The 19,753-nt window shown below is 40.5% G+C and overlaps 1 protein-coding gene across 2 annotated transcripts in view; it reads left to right on the forward strand.

Moving 5' to 3' along the window:
- The window catches only part of KLHDC10 (kelch domain containing 10), a 65,291-nt gene that overhangs the window by 29,723 nt on the left and 15,815 nt on the right, over positions 1–19,753 (forward strand). For both annotated transcript variants that reach the window (XM_519376.6, XM_009454199.5), the window contains one exon: positions 16,331–16,552. In XM_519376.6, the coding sequence (XP_519376.2) occupies positions 16,331–16,552 (222 nt within the window). The remainder of the gene's footprint in view (positions 1–16,330; positions 16,553–19,753) is intronic.

A 19,753-nucleotide genomic window follows, 5' to 3' on the forward strand; every position in this document is an offset into this window, starting at 1 on the left:
AGGCCCTGTCTCATTAAAAAAAAAAAAAGTAGAGAATTGATTTGACATATAAGGAAGTGGAAGTGAAATTAGATGTAGATTTTAGGCAAAGGATAATAAATTCAGTTTAGTCTCTCCAGAACAACCAATAATAGCATTAATAGCATATCCTTTAACACTCAGTCCAAGAGTATTTCCAGGGAAACTTCCTTGGCAGGCCTCTCCCCTCTTTGTTCCGTGTACCTACCTATATCATAGCACTTATTGCACTGAATTGTAGTTGTTTACTTGTCTGTGCCTCCCATTAGACTGTAAGCTCTGTAAGGGCAGGGACAATAGGACAGTGCCTTTCATATCTTTACTCCAGTTTGTAGCATAGTGCATGTAGCAGGTATATCATATGTATTTGACCTTGAATTAAAGTATTGTAAAGGCCACTGTCAGAAAATAGGATGGGAGTAACATTTTATTATGTTCTCAACTTCTCTCTGGTATTGGTGACAGTGAACTAATGAATTGTTGAGAACATGAAAATGCTATTGTTCAATGCTTCAATAGGTTGTGTGGTTTTGCTTGTTTGTTTGTTTTTAACTTATCTATACTTTTGAAATAGCCACTTTGAAGCCTCATATTTTGGAATTCTTTATATCACCTCTCTTGGTTCAGATTGTAGACAGTTTCATAGGGCCCATTTTCTGTCACTAGATTCCTCTTCACTAGGTCCTACATCTTCTCTAAAACATATTTCTACCAATTAAAATTGTGGTGTAGTGAAAACAGTAATGGCGTAATGAAAACAATGGTTTTTATTATAAAATGGCAGACTTAACATACCCATTTACTTTTCCCTACTTCTCAGATGTCATTGGAAATGACAAAACAGACATAAGACAAAGAATAAATCATTGTAATTAAAAACAAAAAAAACAGAAAAGGGAGACTTTGAAACTAGATTACTTGTATCTGAATCCAGGCTCTGCCATTTAGCAACTGTATGACCTTGGGCAAGTTGCTTATTCTTTTTTTGCCTCAGTTGCTTCATCTGTAAAATTAGAATGATGATAATAGTATCTACTTCCTAGAGTTACTGTGAAGATCACGAGAGACAGTATGTACAGAGCACTTAGGAGAGTTTCTTTACATATAGCAAATGTTGAATTAGTGCTAGCTATCATTATTGTTATTGTTAGAATGCCAGAAGTTTTTAGAAATTTTAGGGTACCAGAAAAAATTGGAATTATATTGATGGAGGAACCAGCACAGAATAAAATGCAACCCAGAATAGATGCTCCTGTTTCATGGTGGAAGTCAGAGAGTGTCTTAGTAGGGCTCTTTTCTTAAACTCTAAGCATAGAGGTGGCAAGTATAGGAAGATGGAGCAGTTTTGGGGGAAGGTGGAATATCAGGGCAGGTAATGAAAGAATTGCCTTCAAAACAGTTACTTCCCCTACTCCTTCTCTCCCTTCACATAAAGCGCCCTAGCAACGGCATTAGTTCCAGGATAAAGCCATGAGAACATTTCAAGGAAAGTAGAAGATTTGCCTTGGGGAGGATTGGGCAGGCATTGCGAGCATCGATTAAGACTGGAGGAAGAAGGCTGGGCGCAGCGGCTCACACCTGTAATCCCAGCACTTTGGGAGGCTGAGGTGGGCGGATCACGAGGTCAGGAGATCGAGACCATTCTAGCTAACACGGTGAAACCCTGTCTCTACTAAAAATACAAAAAATTACCCGGGGGTGGTAGCAGGCGCTTGTAGTCCCAGCTACTTGGGAGGCTGAGGCAGGAGAATGGCATGAACCCAGGAGGCAGAGCTTGCAGTGAGCCAAGATCATGCCACTGCACTCCAGCCTGGGCGACAGAGTGAGACTCCCTCTTAAAAAAAAAAAAAAAAAAAAAAAAAAGACTGGAGGAAGAGTGCACAAAGCAGAGCCTTAGCGAATGGGCTTTTGTAGTAGATGGATGAGGAGAGTGGAATGAGAGGAGAACAAGAAGAGGAGCTCTATCAAGGATCCATATGCATTAAAGGACAATACTGTCAAAATACAGCCTGCCAATTTTGGCAATAATAAGGTCAAACTGCTTTCTTTTTCTCCACTTGTAAAGGGAAGCCTGTCTGTCAGTGTGCCACTTACCTGCAGAGACCCACACTCAGACAGACCTTCCATTTGGGTTTTGGAGGCAAATTAATACAACTGTTGAGGAAACACATGTTTCTTATAATAACTAACCAATGTAGTCCTTCATTTATTAATATGAGTAGGTGATAAAGGCTCATCATACATTTGAGGGAAACTAAGAAGAGACTAAAATAAACAAAACAGCTGCCTATGGTAGAAACAGAGATAATGAACAAGTGGAGTGGAACTTGAGGAAGTTCTAATCACAGAATGTATCTTTACAGAGCCAAGAGTGAATTAGATCCATAAATTTAAAAAAACAGCTTCCTGGCTGGGCGTGGTGGCTCACACTTCTAATACCAGCACTTTGGGAGGCTGAGATAGGTGAATCACTTGAGGCCAGGAGTTCGAGACCAGCCTGGCCAACCAACATGGTGAAGCCCCATCTCTACTAAAAATACTAAAGTTAGCTGGGCATGGTGGCAGCCGCCTGTCATTCTAGCTATTCGTGAGGCTGAGGCATGAGAATCACTTGGACCTGGGAGGCAAAGGTTGCAGTGAGATGAGATCGCGCCATTGCACTCCAGCCTGGACAACAGAGCGAGACACTGTCTCAAAAAACAAAACAAAACAAAACAAAAAACGCTTCCATGGATAAAAAGTAATGATTAATGAATTAGTTTTATATTGAAGAATTGATTGCTGAAATTAAAACTCAGTTGGAGGGTTAAACAATACACTTAAGACCAGTTACTTTTCATAAAAATAAAATAGAGGAAATTTGCAGACTATAAAGAAGACCTACAGATAGAAAGTACATGAGGAAAATTCATCCTTTGAGGATAGATCTGAGTGATCAAGTACCCATTTCACAGGAGTTACAGAAGGAAAGATCAGACAATGGAAGGGAGAAAATTTAAAAATCTGAGTTTTGGCCAGGCACGGTGGCTCACACCTGTAATCCCAGCACTTTGAGAGGTCGAGGCAGGTGAACCACGAGGTCAGGATTTCAAGACCAGCCTGGCCAATATGGTGAAACCCTGTCTCTGCTAAAAATACAAAAAAATTAGCCAGGCGTGGTGGCAGGTGCCTGTAATCCCCGCTACTCGGGAGGCGGAGGCGGGGAATTGCTTGAATCCGGGAGGCAGAGGTTGCAGTGAGCTGAGATCGTGTCACTGCACTCCAGCCTGGGTTACAGAGCAAGACTCAAAAAAAAAAAAAAAAAAAAATCTGAGTTTTCACATATAAAGGGCACGCCTTTCATGTATAAAGGACCAAACAGGAAAAAATGCAAAAACAAACCAACAGAAAGTACCTCCCTATACGTTACTAAAGTACTTACTATTTCAGAGGTAGAAAACAAGTTACATAGACTCAAAACTGAAAATCAGACTGGCATGGATTTCTCACCTGCAGCATGGTTTGCTACAAGATAAATGCCTTCAGTGTTCTGAGGGGAAATTATTCTCAAGACAGAATTCAGTACCCAGCCTCACTAATGTTTAAGTGGGGGGTCAAAATAAGATTTCTGAAAGTTTGTGACATACCCCATTTTGATAAAATTACTTGAAGATGTACTCTGGTAAAATGAAAAATCCAGGCCAGGAGTGGTAGCTTACACCTGTAATCCCAGCACTTTGGGAGGCTGAGGCGGGTGGATCACGAGGTCAGGAGTTTGAGACCAGTCTGGCCAACATGATGAAACCCCCTCTCTACTAAAAATACAAAAATTAGCCGGGCATGGTGGCGGGTGTCTGTAATCCCAGCTACTCAGGAGGCTGAGGCAGGAGAATCGCTTAAACCCAGGAGGCAGAGGTTGCAGTGAGCCAAGATCGTGCTACTGCACTCCAGCCTGGGCAACAGAGCAAGACTCCATCTCAAAAAAAATTATAAGAAAAATAAAATACACTTACCATTCATTAAGTGGAAGTGGATCATCATAAAGGTCTTCATCCTTACTGTCTTTACACTGAGAAAGCTGAGGAGGAAGAGGAAAAGGAGGAGTTGGGCTTGCTGTCTCAGGAGTGGCAGAGGCAGAGGAAAATCTGCATATAAATAGACTTGTGCAGTTCAAATTCATTTTGTTCAAGGGTCAACTGTATAACATTCTGTAACTAAAATTAAATTGAGAGTTGTACTAAAGGTCCTAGAATTTTTTGTTTTAAAATTTACAGGTGTAGTATTATCTACTTACTAAAAGAAAAATTCAAATAATACAGAAATACATAGGGGGAAAAGTCAGGATCCTTATTGCAAGCATATATAACATTTCTACAAATCAATTTCAAAAAAGACAGTTCAATGAGAGAATGTATGTAAGAGGCTTAAGCAGGTGTTCTTAATCTGTTCTTGCACTGGTATAAATAAATACCTGAGACTGGGTACTTTATAAAGAAGAGGTTTAATTGACTCACGGTTCTGCAGGCTGTATAGGAAGCATGGTAGCATCTGCTTCTGGAGAGGCCTCAGAAAGCTTTTACTCATGGCAAGAGGCAAAGTGGGAGCAGGTGTCTTACATGGCAGGAGCAGAACCAAGAGGAGTTGAGGGGAGGTGCTATGCACTTTTAAACAACCAGATCTTGTGAGAACTCACTCACTATACAGTACCAAGGAGGTATGGTGCTAAAGCATTCACGAGAACTTCGTCCCCATGATCCAGTCACCTCCCACCATGCCCCATCTCCAACACTGGGGATTACAATTGAACATGAGATTTGGGTGGGGACACAGATCCAAACCATATCAGCAGGCATTTCCCAAAAGAAAAATTCAAATGACCAATAAACATGAAAAGGCGCTCACCCTCATTGCAATGAGAGAAATGAATAGTAAAACCACGAGAGCTCTACAAACTCACAGGAATTGGTAAATTAAAAAGACTGACAATGGCAATACCAAATATTGGCAAGGACATGGAACAACAGGAATTCTCACATGCTGCCCTTGGATATGTAAAGTGGTACAACCATTTTGAAAACATTTTGGCTTTACCAAATGAAGGTGAAGATTTACATACATTAAGATTCAGAAATTCCATGTTTACATTTATAGCCAACAGAAATGCGAGCCCCTGTGCACTTGCAACATGTGCAAAAATGTTTGTAGCAACATTAAGAACCACAAATTTGAAACAACCCAAAATGCCTCTTCACACAACTTAGACTGGATAAATAAATTGTGACATATATTCATACAAATAAATAATATTTGGCAAGGGAAATGAACAGACCACCTCTTTTCCCCTAGAACAGGGATGAATCTCAAAAACATAATTGTGAATAAAAGAGCCCGGAAAGAAAATATACTATATTATTCTACATATATTATTCTATTCAAATACACTTTAAAACTAGGCCAAAATAAACAGTATTGTTTAGAGATGCATACCTAGGTATAGTAAAGCTATAAAAAGACAACAGATTTTTATGATTGCCCTAAAAATCAGGAAGTAGGATACTCTAGAAGTGAAGGGAGGTTGGAGGGTGTGATCAAGATGGGCAGTCAAAGGGTTTCTGGGTGCTGGCTGTATTCTGTTTCTTGACCTGGGTGATGGTTATATGTTCCTATTTTAATAATTTATTAAGCACTTTATGCAGTATTGTGTTTCTTGAGCTGGATGGTGGTTACGTGTTCTCTTTTTAATAATTTGTACATTTAAGGCTGGGCGCAGTGGCTCACGCCTGTAATCCCAGCACTTTGGGAAGCCAAGGTGGGTGGATCACCTGAGTTCAGGAGTTTGAGACTAGCCTGACCAACATGGTGAAATCCTACCTCTACTAAAAATACAAAATTAGCTGGGCGTGGTGGTGCATGCCTGTAATCCTGGCTACTCGGGAGACTGAGACAGGAGAATCGCTCGAACCCGGGAGGCGGAGGCGGTGAGCTAAGATCACGCCGTTGCACTCCAGCCTGGGCAACAAGAGCGAAACTCTGTCTCAAAATAAATAAATAAATAAATAAATAAATAATTTGTACATTTATATTTATGTAAATTCTAATGCATGCCATATTTAACAATAAAAGGAGTTAAATTTAAAAAGCAAAGATCCTGCCTCACATCTTCACTCAACCACCATTAACAGGCGAGTCTTTCCAGATGTGGTTCTTTCTGAAGAGTGTTGAAAAATAAAAGTTTATTTTTCAGCAAGTGTTAGGGGTAATAAGATACAGATCTTTGTAGGGGAAAAAAGAAAGCTTATTTCAATAAAATCAGAAGAGTGGGAAAATAAAGCGAGAAAGAGCGGTAAATAAAAAATACATAAGATTGCAGGGACAAATCTAAATAAGAAATCAAGATCAAATGGACCTTATCTGTGGAATGTATTTAGTTTACTACTTTAATAGGCTTAAAGAAAAATTGTGACTTTGCTGTATTAAATAAAACATTTAATAAAATTTGATATTTAATGTGTTCATTTTGTTACAATGCATCCAGTACCCTTATGACATATGTGCTTTTCTGTATGTTACATTTGAATAGAAACTTTGTGTTGGGTGCACAGTGGCTCATGCCTGTAATCCCAGCACTTTGGGAGGCTGAGGTGGGAGGATCTCTTGAGCCCAAGAGTTGGAGACCAGCCTGGGCAATACTCTGTCTCTAAAAAAAATTCAAAAATTAGCCGGGCGTGGTGGCACACACCTGTGGTCCCAGCTACTTGGGAGGCTGAGATGAGAGGATTGCTTGAACCTGGGAGGTCAAGGCTGCAGTGAGCAGTGATTACACTGCTGTGTTCCAGCCTGGGCAATAGAGCAAGACCCTGTCTCAAAAATAAATAAACAAATAAACCCCACATCCATTCCTGGTAAGGGAAAACATTCTTACGCATCCAGGGATAAAAGAAGATTTATTTTATGACAGAATACTATAAGAAACCAGTAGTAAATATCATATATGATGTATCATTTATTGATAAGAAACCAATAGCAAACATAATAACGGCAAAACCTTACCAGTGTCCTCATTAAAGTAAAAAAAAAACGAGACAAAGATGTCCACTGTCATCTCCACTATTCAACCTTGTTCTGGAGTTTTCAGCCAATACAGTAGAAGACCAGGAAAATGAAAAAAGAAGTACACATATTGGAAAAGAAGAGTTAAAGTTGGCATTAATAACAGATGATCTGATTGTCTACCTATAAAATTCAAGATAATTCATGATAACTAATACTAGAGTTCAGAAAATTGGCTGGACAAAATTTAAACTTGCAAAAATAAACCACCTTCCTATATATTAACAGCAACCAATTACAAAATAAAAGAGGTATCTAGTTACAATTGTATGGAAATTTATAAAGTACTTAGAAATAAAAAAACAATGAAACTTGATGAAATACAAAACTAGCTGGGCGACCAGGTGCCATGGTTCACGCCTGTAATCCCAGCGCTTTGGGAGGCCAAGGTGGGCGGTTCACCTGGGGTCAAGAGTTCAAGACCAGCCTGGCCAACATGACGAAACCCAGTCTTTACTAAAAATACAAAAATTAGCCGGGCGTCGTGGCGCACGCCTGTAATCCTAGCTACTCGGGAGGCTGAGGCAGGAGAATTGCTCGAACCCAGGAGGTAGAGGTTGCAGTGAGCCAAGATCGCGTCACTGCACTCTAGCCTGGGCGACAGAGTGGGACTCCGTCTCAAAAAAGAAAAAAAAAAAAAAAAAAAAAAAGCCGGACGCAGTGGCCCGTACCGTAGTCCCAGCTACTCTGGAGGCTGAGGGTGGAGAATGGCTGGAACCCGGGAGGCGGAGGTTGCAGTGAGGTGAGACCGCGCCACTGCACCCCAGCCTGGGGGACAGAGCAAGACTCCGTCTCCAAACAAAACAAAACAAAAACCCTTCCCCGGGAAAAAACAAAAACAAAAAACAACAACAACAAAAAACTAGCTGGTTGAGGTCGTGTGCGCCTGGAGTCCCAGCTACTCCAGACGCTGAGGTGGGAGAATCGCCTGAACCCGGAGGCGGAAGTTGCAGTGAGTCGAAATCGCGCCACTGTACACCAGCCTGGGCGACAGAGCGAGTCTCCTCTCAAAAAAAAAGACAAAAGAAACTATACTCATGGACATCAAAAAAGACAAGAATAAATGGCTAGGGATTATGTTCCTTAATGGGTTATCCCAGATAAAATCCTCAAGGGACTTTTTAAAAATAGAATTTTAATTGCCATAGAACTTCCGGTTTAATTGCAAAAATTGCAAAAATGGTAGAAATTCTCCTGTATCCTGGCCGGGCACGGTGGCTCACTCCTGTAATCCCAGCACTGTGGGAGGCCGAGGCGGGTGGATCGCTTAAACTCAGGAGTTAGCCGCCTCAAGACCAGCCTGGGCAACGAGACGAAACGCCGTCTCTACCAAACATACAAAAAAAAAAAAAAAAAAAAAAAAAAAGCTGGGCGTGGTGGTGCGCGCCTGTGGTCCCAGCACTCATCAGGATGCTGAGGTGGAAGGATCGCTTGAGCTCGGGAGGTGGAGGTTGCAGTGAGCCAAGATTGAGTCATTGCACTCCAGCCTGGGTGACAGAGCGAGACCCCATCTCAAAAAAAAAAAAAAAAAAGAAAAGGAAAAAAATGTCTCCTGTATCCTTTACCCAGATTCCCCAAATGTTATTTTGTCTTTCACTTTATCCTGCTCCCTCTCCTCTCTCCCTTCCCCCCTTTATACACAATACGCACATACATATTTTTCTGTTTCAACCATTTGAAAATTGCAGACATGATGTCTTGCTCTCTCTCTCTTTTTTTGAGACAGGCTCTCACCCTGTCGCCCGGGCTGGAGTGTAACAGCGCCATCTCAGCTCACTGCAGCCTCCGCCTCCGGGGTCTAAGTGATTCTTCCGCCTCAGCCTCCTGAGTAGCTGGGACTGCAGGTGTGCGCCACCACACCCTGTATTTTTTTAGTAGGGTCAGGGTTTCACCGTGTTGACCAGGCTGGTCTCGAACTCCTAATCTCAAGTGATCCACCCGCCTTGGCCTCCCACAGTGCTGGGATTACAGATGTGAGCCACTGAGCCCAGCAGGTCTCTTTTTTTTTTTTTTAATTTTTTAAAATTTAATTTTTTTTAGAGATGAAGTTTTGTTCTGTCACCCAGGCTGAAGTGCAGGGGTGCAATCATAGCTTACTGCACTCAAGCGATCCTCCAGCCCACCTCAGCCACCCACGTAGCTGGGACTACAGGAATGCGCCACCATGCCTGGCTAATTTTTTTTGGCAGGGTCGGTACAGATAGGGTTTCACTATTTTGCCATATCTCTTTATGTCTGTGTACCAAAGTGTTTGCTCCTGAAAAACAGACATTCTCTTCCATAACTGCAGAACCTGTATCAAAATTAGGCATCAACACTGATTATTAACCCTATAAATAATGGGTACAATTAATACTAGTATATAAGTTACGGACCTTGTTTCAGATTTTGCCATTATTATTTTGCCACTATCCTAATAATGTTCTTTTTGTTTGTTTGTTTGTTTTGAGACGGAGTCTCACTCTGTTGCCCAGGCTGGAGTGCAGTGGTGCAATCTCAGCTCATTGCAACTTCCACCTCTCAGTTTCAAGCGATTCTCATGCCTCAGCCTCCCAAGTAGCTGGGATCACAGGTGCCCACCACCACGCCTGGCTAATTTTTGTATTTTTAGTAGAGATAGGGTTTCACCATGTTAGTCAGGCTGGTCTCAAACTCCTGACCTCAGGCAATCTGCCCGCCTCAGCCTCCCATAGTGCTGGGATTACAGGCATGACCCACCGTGCTGGGCCAATAATGTTCTTTAATAGCAGTAGAAAATCTGAGATTGTGTGTTACATTCTGTTGTCATGTATCTTTAGCCTCCTTCAGTGTTGAACAGTTTCTCAGCGTTTGTCTTTTTGACATTGATATTTTTGAACAGTTGCAGCCTAGGTATATTGTAAAACGTCCCTTTGTTTGGGTTTCTCCCCATTTTCTCATAGTTACATTCAGCTTATATATTTTTGGCAGGACTATCACTGAAATAATATTGTGATCATCTCATTGCACAGGATGTTGATTGATTTGTCCCATTACTGGTGATGTTAATTTTGATCACCTGGATAAGATGCTGTCTGTCCATGGAACTTTTTATAGACTTAACAAACTCATTCTAAAATTCATTGCAAAAGTAAATGGAGAAAAATAACTGGAAGTTTTTGGGAAAAAGTAATACAAAAGGGAATTTGTTCTAAATATTGAAAGATAGTTCAAAGCTATAATAATTAAAACAATGTGGTAATGAGGGCCAGGCATGGTGACTAACACCTGTAATCCCAGCACTTTGGGAGGCCCTGTGGTAGGAGATGCTTATATAACCAACAAGTAATATTGTGGGCTGGTGTGAATGGATTGCTTTGGTCTGAGCAACTTGGGCTCTGGGAGTAGTAAAAAGTTGTACCTGCCGTTTGGGGGATATGGGAGAGCTAACTGGATCAAACTTCCTTGGCTTTCCTTGAGGCTTCTAGGTCCAACAGAAGACCTGTCTTTTGTGGTAGAGGTAATTGTGGCCTTTATATTTGGAAAGAAGTAACCAGTTAAATTGATTAATCATTTAGGCTGTTCGATATTTATAACTAATGAATACTTTTAACAATAAGTTTTTTTTTTTAAATGGCCTCACCACAAATGTTCATTAGCACATCTGTAGGTGGCTACATCTTGTAAGTAACAGACTTACTAAGCAATAAATGTTATGTACTACTTTATTTACAAGCTTTTGTATTTAAGCTTCTGTGATGTTCTTTTATATATTTACATATTGTTTATATATATTTACATTCATATATTCTTAAAGAGCAATAAATTTTGTGTCCAAGGGGATTAGACCTGAATATTGGGATTTTCCTAATTCTACTCTAGAACATGTCGATTTAGTATATGGTAAAGGTGGCATTTCAAATAAGTATAGGAGGGGTGGCTTTCTTTAAGTGGTTTGGGGACAGTAGCCTGTTTATTTTGGGAGGAAAAATTAGAGCCCTACCTTATGTAACACACAAAAATATAAATTCTGATGTATTCAAATTCTGAATATAAAAAATCAAAACATGAAATTATTCGAAATAAATGAGAATATCTTAATCATTTTATAATGATGCAGAGGTGAATGAAATATAGAACAAGGGAGCTGTAAAAGACAAGATTGAGAGACTCAACACCTCTGTATGTTAATAGATGCCATAAACAAAAGACAAGGAGCAGGCTGGAAGAAATACATATAAAATAAAGAATTTGGGGCCGGGCAAGGTGGCTTATGCCTGTGATCCCAGCACTTTGGATGGCTGGGGCAGGAGGATCATTTGAGCTTAGATTAGAAGTTCAAGACCAGCCTGGGCAACATAATGATGCCTCATCGCTACAAAAAAAATAAAAGAAGTAGCTAGGTATGGTGGCTCATGCCTATAGTCCCAACTACTTTAGATGCTGAGGTGGGAGGATCACTTGAGGAAGAGAGGTTGAAGCTGCAGTGCGCTGTGATTATGCTACCACAGGTAGGTCTCACTCAGCCTGAGCGACAGAGTAAGACCCTGTCTCAAAGGAAAAAGAAAAAAAAATTACACAATGGTGAGAAGACAACCTAATAGATCTAAAAAGTAGGCAAAGGAGATGATCCGGCAGTTCCAAAAAGAAGAAATACAAATGGGCCAATAAACATGTGAACTAGTAAAATAAGGGAAATGCAGATTAACCTGACACCAATTTATACCCATCAGATTGGCACAAATTTGAGAAGGCTAAAGAAAGCATGAAGAAGTAGGCACTGGCATAACATTGCTGGGAGTAGAAATGGGTCCATTCTATTTGGAAAGCAGTATGGCCCTATAACAGTATTGTATCTATTAAAAAATTTTTGTTTTGTATTTTTTATTTTTTCTATAAAAATTTTAAATGCATATTCCTTTGACCTAGAAATTCTACCTCCAGAAATTCTCATACATTTGTATACAAATATATGTAGAGGAAGCTTTGTTACAATATTATTTATAATAGTGAAAACACTGGAAACAACTTAACCTTCTGTCACATTATCTCAGACAGCTAGCTTCTTTCTGCCTTTGGGCTAGAAACTAAAACCCATTTCCCTGGTTACCGTAAGTTCCTGCTTGCTCCCTCGGTAAAGAGCAAGTCCTTGTGACATGGAAGAGAGGATGGGTCCCACATCACAGGGACATAATCCTTTAGCTTCATGTTCCCTTCTGGATATTAAGTGTTTATACCTGTGAATACAGGTTCTGTTTTAATTTTTTGCTTTTACATTTTCCACTGGGAGTTCCTGAATCAGGTAAACGAATTCTATGGTAGATTTTATTAGCAGCAAGTAATTTTTAGGAAAATGGGATTTGCAGTTGGAGAATTTGGGGGAGGATTTAGAGAGCTACTTTAGACCCTGAAACACAATTTCAGTTTTGTCAAGGTTGAGGACCCTATGCTATATTTCACCTAATAAAAATTAATGCTTAGTCTCCGTGGCATTAACCCAGACAGACAAATTCCCATGGTTTATCCAAAATGGAATGGCTTTTTAATATGTTAGTCACTCTTGGGTTATAAATATGAGAAAGAAATCTGTAGTTACTGGCGAGAGAGAAAGAGGAGTTGCATTTTTACTCTCAGCTATGAGATTCCTTGACAGGATGTTTAATATTTATCAAATATTGATTAGATGCTCTTTACCCAATAGTGTGATTTGCAGAGATCGTGAAATTATTAACAGAAGCCAACAGTTGGGCTGGATCAGCACTGTGTCAGAAATAGGTAAACCACAAAATTAAAATTTTTCCAGTACCCACATTTAAAAAAGTAAAACAGACAGGTAACATTAATTTTAATATTTTTATTTAACCCAGTATATTAAAAATATCATTTCAACATACAATCAATATGAAAACTAATAATTTCACATTCATTTTTGGTTACTAAGTCTTTGAAATCCAGTGAGTATTTTACATGTAAAGCACAGTTCAGTTTGGACCACCCACATTTCAAGTGCTCAGGAGCCATATGTTATGGCTCATGGCTACTGACTTGGGCTGTGCAGGCTGGACTGTAAGCTCCCGAGGACAGAGGTAGTCATTGCCTTATCACTGTATCCCCAGCACCTAGCACAGTACATGGTACTTAGTACATAGCCAGCATCCAATAATAACTTTTTTTTTTTTTGAGACGGAGTTTTGCTCTTGTCACCCAGGCTGGAGTGCAGTGGCACGATCTTGGCTCACTGCAACCTCCGCCTCCCAGGTTCAAGCAATTCTCCTGCCTCAGCCTTCCGAGTAGCTGGGATTACACCTGCCTGCCACCACACCTGGCTAGTTTTCGTATTTTTAGTAGAGACGGGGTTTCACCATGTTGACCAGGCTGGTCTCAAAATCCTGACCTCAGGTCATCCACCCGCCTTGGCTTCCCAAACTGCTTGGATTACAGGTGTGAGCCACCATGCCTGGCCCAATATTTTTGACCTGAGTGAGTGAGTGAGTGAGTAGAGAAATACGAAACCGTCTTTTCACAGACCCCTCAACTGTGTAATCCATGTGAATTGTATTTGTCACAGAGATAGTTGGCAATAAACTTATAACATCACCTTCCCTGCTGTACAGCCATTTAGAGAAAATGTAGAATAGACTGCATTTCTTTTCATATTTGCCCAAAAGCAGCTTTAAAAATTATCTATTGGCTTCAGGTAATACAGCAAATGACAGAGATTTTTAGAGTTCCTGTCTGCTGACCATAGCAACTCTGTTAGATTTCTTCTTTAAATTTGTCTTGCTAATTCTTAGAAAGAAGCATTTGTGCCTTGAGAAGAACATTGCATAATCCAACACCTGTTCCTTTAACCATGTATCGGTTAGGCATAATAATACCAAAGTCCACTGAGAGTTAGACACTGTTTTAATCTTCCCTGTCGCTGTTTACTTTGGCCTGACGTTAAAGTCAACCAAACTTTTAGTACCTGTTTTAGGTACTAACTGTTTTAGGTGTTGTGGGTGATACAGGATAATTATTATACATGACCTTTGCCCTTGAGGAGCTTATAAACTGTTTGGAAAAGAAAAACAAACTGACAAAATGCATAGAAAAAATTAAATGCCAAATAAGTTGATTCCCGGTTCATTTAGTGTTTGCTGTGTGCCCGAGGCTTGGTTATAGAAAGGTAAATACAAATGTATTCCTTTTCCCTTAAATAGCTCACAGCCTCCTAGAAAGTTACCTGTATAAGCCAATAAACATTTCAACATGACAAATCTAACAAATCTTTGAAGTGCAGTAATAATATCCCAATATGCAAATGAGGAAGCTGAGACTAAATGAAGGTCAGTGACTTGCTCAAAGTAGCAATTAGAAAGAACCTAGATTCAAACTTAGACATTTATAGGAGCTCTTATTTTTTCTTCCACACCACACTTTCTGTTTCAAGAGTCCTAAAAAGAGAAACTGAGTTCTTCATTTAAGGTAAATAGTAAATTTGCCAACTGATTATAGTTTGCCTGATATTCATGTATTTACATAGTTAAGGTGTGATCTTATTAATTGTACATGTATACACTAATATATGAGTAATATGGTACTGAACTGGAAGGGTTCATTTGATGAAAAGGGTGGTGTGCACTAGACTTAGGTATTTCCACAAGTAGGGATTGATGGGTAGGTAGGTAGACTAGGCCAAGGTGTAAGGGAGGAACTCTGGGATTTCCAAGCAGAGAGAAGTATGAGAAACTGACAGTAGGACAAGGTTAGTAGGAGAAAAGCTCTAACATTTTGGGCAGGGGACTTGATACTTGAGTGGTGAGGAACCATCAAAGACTTTCAAACACGACTAACAGGTTGGACGTGAGTAACTCAGTGATTCACTGTTTTTTGTTGCTCTCAATCTGTGCACAATTTCAGCTCTTGTTTAAAAATATAACCTTAGAAAGTGGGATTTTGATTTTAAAAAGTAAATATAGAAGGCCTGTATTAGGTTGGTAATAAATGTATAACATGTTTATTAGGTGTCTAGTGTTGTCCTAAATATTAACTTTATACTAGTATCTATTACCAACATAAAAAACTACGTTCATCTTTAGGGTCACAACTATAGTAGCTTCTTATTCCATCCAATATGTATTTAAGCATCTTTGGTTCTGAAGTTAGGCAAGGGTTTGTATAGATTGATATAAACATTTTAAGGATAACAGAAACTACAATAAAGTTGTTTTTTTTTTTTTTTTACTCTAAAATAACCTTGAAGTAATTTTTAGTAAACTAGTTGAGACCGGGTGCAGTAGCTCATACCTGTAATCCCAGGATGTTGGGAGGCCAAGGCAGGCTGATCACCTGAGGTCAGGAGTTCAAGACCAGCCTGACCAACATGGAGAAACCCTGTCTCTACTAAAAACACAAAATTAGCCAGGCATGGTGGCGGGCACCTATAATCCCAGCTACTTGGGAGGCTGAGGCAGGACAATCGCTTGAACCTGGGAGGCAGAGGTTGCAGTGAGCTGAGATCACGCCACTGCACTCCAGCCTGGGTGACAGAGTGAGACTCGGTCTCAAAAAAAAGTTGATATAATTTAGACTTCAGGACACTTTCAAATTTAAATTGTAGGAATAGCTTTTCTTAGTAAAGCTCTTAATAGGATGAAAGATGCTCTCTGAGATAAATATAAGGAGATTCTTTGTTAACCTCCATAATATCCGGGATGTTATTTAAAGTCAAAATTTTACTGTAACTCCTTAACAGCCAGTTTTCATTTTAAGTGTATAATTATATCTTGTGGAAAACTCATAGATTTTGTGTGTGTGTATTTTTATTTATACATGACTCATTCATATTTGTGATTATATTTATTTAGTTCTCTAATATTCACAGTTTAATTTAGTTGGCCTGTGTTTTTTTCTCCTCTAAGGAAATAAGAAAACTTGTCCTGTTAGCTTTTGGATTATTAAACCTTTCCTCCCTCTTTTCTTGAAAATTTCAAGTTGTCAGCCATTTTCTTGAATTTGTCATGCTTTTTACAGTTATCAAAATCTGAAGGTAGTCATAAAAAATAGAAGTAGAGACTAGCTCCTTAAAATCTTAAGTAGTATATGTGCATAAGAAGTATTATTAGGAAGTATATCCATGTTATAAATCTAAACAAATAAGAAGTATATCCATGTTATAAATCCTTCCTGATCCCCTTTTATGGCTAAAATGGTTGTTACCTAATTTTGTTTGTGCTTTTAAACTGGTAGGACACCTGTGGAAAACTGTCCTCTTCTCTCCTAGGCCACAGACCTCCACCAGCACGAAGTGGACATCGTTGCGTGGCAGATAATACCAACCTATATGTGTTTGGAGGTTATAACCCAGATTATGATGAATCGGGAGGGCCTGATAATGAAGACTATCCTCTCTTCAGGGAACTCTGGAGGTATCATTTTGCTACAGGAGTATGGCACCAGATGGGCACAGATGGCTACATGCCCCGGGAATTGGCATCTATGTCACGTGAGTGCAAGCAGTTCGTAACTCCTGACTTTATGAAATGTCTGAGAAGCCAGGTTCAATGTCCCATATTCCTCATCAATAATTTATAACACTATAATGTGATTTTGCCCTGTGGGTGGATAGGCTTTTTACTAGGGTAATAACAGTATGGTGATTCCAAATTATTTGGGTCCTGAGTTTGAATTCAGCTTGTCAGGTGAGTTTTAGCTTTAATTTCCTAACTTGTAAAATGGGATTAATAATATCTTAGAGGGTTCAATATAAAGTATCACGCAGTAGAAGGTCAACAAATGGGGCTTATGACGATGACAGTTAATAGCTGTTGAGCAAAGTACAGGCATACCTCAGAGATGTCCTGGGTTTAGTTCCAAACCACCAAAATAAAGCAAGTCACATAACATTTTTGGTTTCCTAGTGCATATAAAGTTATGTTTACACTATGCACTAGTCTCTTTCATGTGCAATAGCATTATCTCTAAAAAAGTACATACCTTAATTAAAAATACTTTATTGCTAAAAAGTGCTAACAACCATCTGAGCCTTCAGCGAGTTGTAATCTTTTTGCTGGTGGAGGGTTTTGTCTCGATGTTGGTGGCAGCTGACTTATCAGGGTGGTGGTTGCTGAAGGTTGGGGTGATTGTGGCAATTTCTTAAGGCAACATTGAAGTTTGCTGCATCAATTGGCTCTTCCTTTCACAAAAGATTTCTCTGTAGCATTTAATGCTGTTTGATAGCATTTTACCCAGAGTAGAGCTTCTTTCAAAATTGGAGTCAAGTCCTCTCAAACCCTGCCACTGCTTAATCAACTAAGTTTAGGTGATATTCTAAATCCTTTCTTGTCATTTCAACAGTGTTCACAGCATCTTCACTAGGAGTAGATTCTATCTCAAGAAACCACTTTCACTGAGCACAGTGACTCATGCCTGTAATCCCAGCACTTTGGGAGGCCGAGGCAGGAGGATCACTGGAGCCCAGGAGTTGAAGACCAGCTTGGGCAACATAGTGAGACCTTTTCTCTACAAAAAATAAAAAAATTAACCAGGCATGGTGTTGCACGACTGTATTCCCAGCTACTTGGGAGGCTGAGGTGGGAGAATGGCTGGAGCCCAGGAGGTTGAGGCTGCAGAAGCTGTGATCATGCCACTGCATTCCAGCCTGGGTGACAGAGTAAGACCCTGTCTCAAAAAAAAAAAAAAAGAAAAAGAAAAAGAGGCCGGGCATGGTGGCTCACACCTGTAATTCCAGCACATTGGGAGGCTGAGGCGGGCGGATCATGAGGTCAGGAGTTTGAGACCCAGCTTGGCCAACATGGTGAAACCCTGTCTCTACAAAAAATACAAAAAAAAAAAAAAAATTAGCTGGGCATGGTGGCAGTCGCCAGTAATCCCAGCTACTCAGGAGGCTGAGGCAGGAGAATCCCTTGAACCTGGGAAGGCGGGGGTTGCAATAAGCCAAGATCGCCCCACTGCACTCCATCCAGCCTGGGCAATAAGAGTGAGACTCCGTTTCAAAAATAAAAAAAAAAAAAAAATTAAAAATCTGTTGTTTAGTGTAGCCACTTAGCTAGATCTTCTGGATAACTTGCTGTAGCTTCTGCATCAGCACTTGCTGCTTCACTTTGTACTTTTATGTTATGGAGATGGCTTCTTTCCTGAAACCTCTTGAACCAATCTCTGCTAGCTTCCAACATTTCTTCTGCAGCTTCCTTACCTTTCCCCACCTTTATAGAATCGAAGAGAATCAGGGCCTTGCTCTGAATTAGGCTTTGGCCTAAAGGGAATGTTGTAGTTGATCTTCTGTCCAGACCCCTTAAACTTTCTGCATATCAGCAATAAGGCTGTTTTGCTTCCTTATCATTCGTGTGTTCACTGGAGTAGTACTTTTAATTTCCATCAAGAACTTTTCCTTTGCATTCACAATTCGGCTAACTGTTGAAAGAGGCCTAGCTTTCGCCTGCCTTTGCTTTCCACATGCCTTCCTCACTAAGCTTAGTCAATTCTAGCTTTTGATTTAGTTAGATACGGTAGACTCTTCCTTTCACTTCAATACTCAGAGGCCATTGTAAGGTTATTCACTGGCCTAATTTCAATCTTGTTGTGTCTCAGGGAATAGGGAGGCCTGAGGAGAGGGAAAAAGATGAGGGAATGGCTGATTGGTGCAGTCAAAACTCTCACAGCATTTATTAAGTTCACTGTCTTATATGGGCGTGGTTCATGGCACCTCAAAACAGTTACAACAGTAACATCAAAGATCGCCGATCAGTGCTGGCGTGGTGGCTCAGGCCTGTAATCCCAGTAATTTAGGAGGCCAAGGCGGGAGGATCACTTGTGGCTAGGAGTTCAAGACCAGCCTGGGCAATGTAGCAAGACCCTGTCTCTTAAAAAAAAAAATTAGCTGGGCATAGTGGCCTGTACATATAGTCCCAGCTACCTGGACATCTGAGGTGGGAGGATCACTTAAGCCCAGGAGTTCAAGGCTGCAGTGAGCCATGTTCATGCCACTGCACTCCAGCTAGGCAAGACAGCAAGACTCCAACTCAAAAAAATAATAAATGAAGGCTAGATGTGGTGCCTCACCCCTATAATCCCAGCACTTTGGGAGGCTGACATGGGTGGATTGCTTGAGCTCAGGAGTTCAAGACTAGTCTGGCCAACATAGCAAAACCCCATCTCTACAAAAAAATACAAAAGTTAGCCAGGCATGGTGGCACACACCTGTAGTCCCAGCTACTTGGGAAATTGAGGCAGGAGGATCACTTGAGTCCTGGAGGTCAAGGCTGCAGTAAGCCGTGATCGTGTCACTGAACTCCAGCCTGGGTGACAGAGCAAGACCCTGCCTCTCAAACAAACAAACAAACAAAAAAAGAGTTAAAAAAAAAAAAAAGCCAGCCGGGCGTGGTGGCTCACGCCTGTAATCCCAGCACTTTGGGAGGCCAAGGCAGGTGGATCACCTGAGGTCAGGAGTTCGAGACCAGCCTGGCCAATGTGGTGAAACCCCGTCTCTACTAAAAATACAAAAATTAGCTGGGCGTGGTGGTGGGCACCTGTAATCCCAGCTACTAGGGAGGCTGAGGCAGGAGAATCACCTGAACCCGGGAGGTGGAGGTTGCAGTGAGCTGAGATCACACCACTACACTCCAGCCCGGGAGACAGAGCAAGACTCCGTCTTAAAAAAAAAAAAAAAAAAAAAGCCACTGAAATA

This window comes from Pan troglodytes, chromosome 6 (genome assembly GCF_028858775.2).
Source record: "Pan troglodytes isolate AG18354 chromosome 6, NHGRI_mPanTro3-v2.0_pri, whole genome shotgun sequence".
NCBI lineage: Eukaryota > Metazoa > Chordata > Mammalia > Primates > Hominidae > Pan > Pan troglodytes.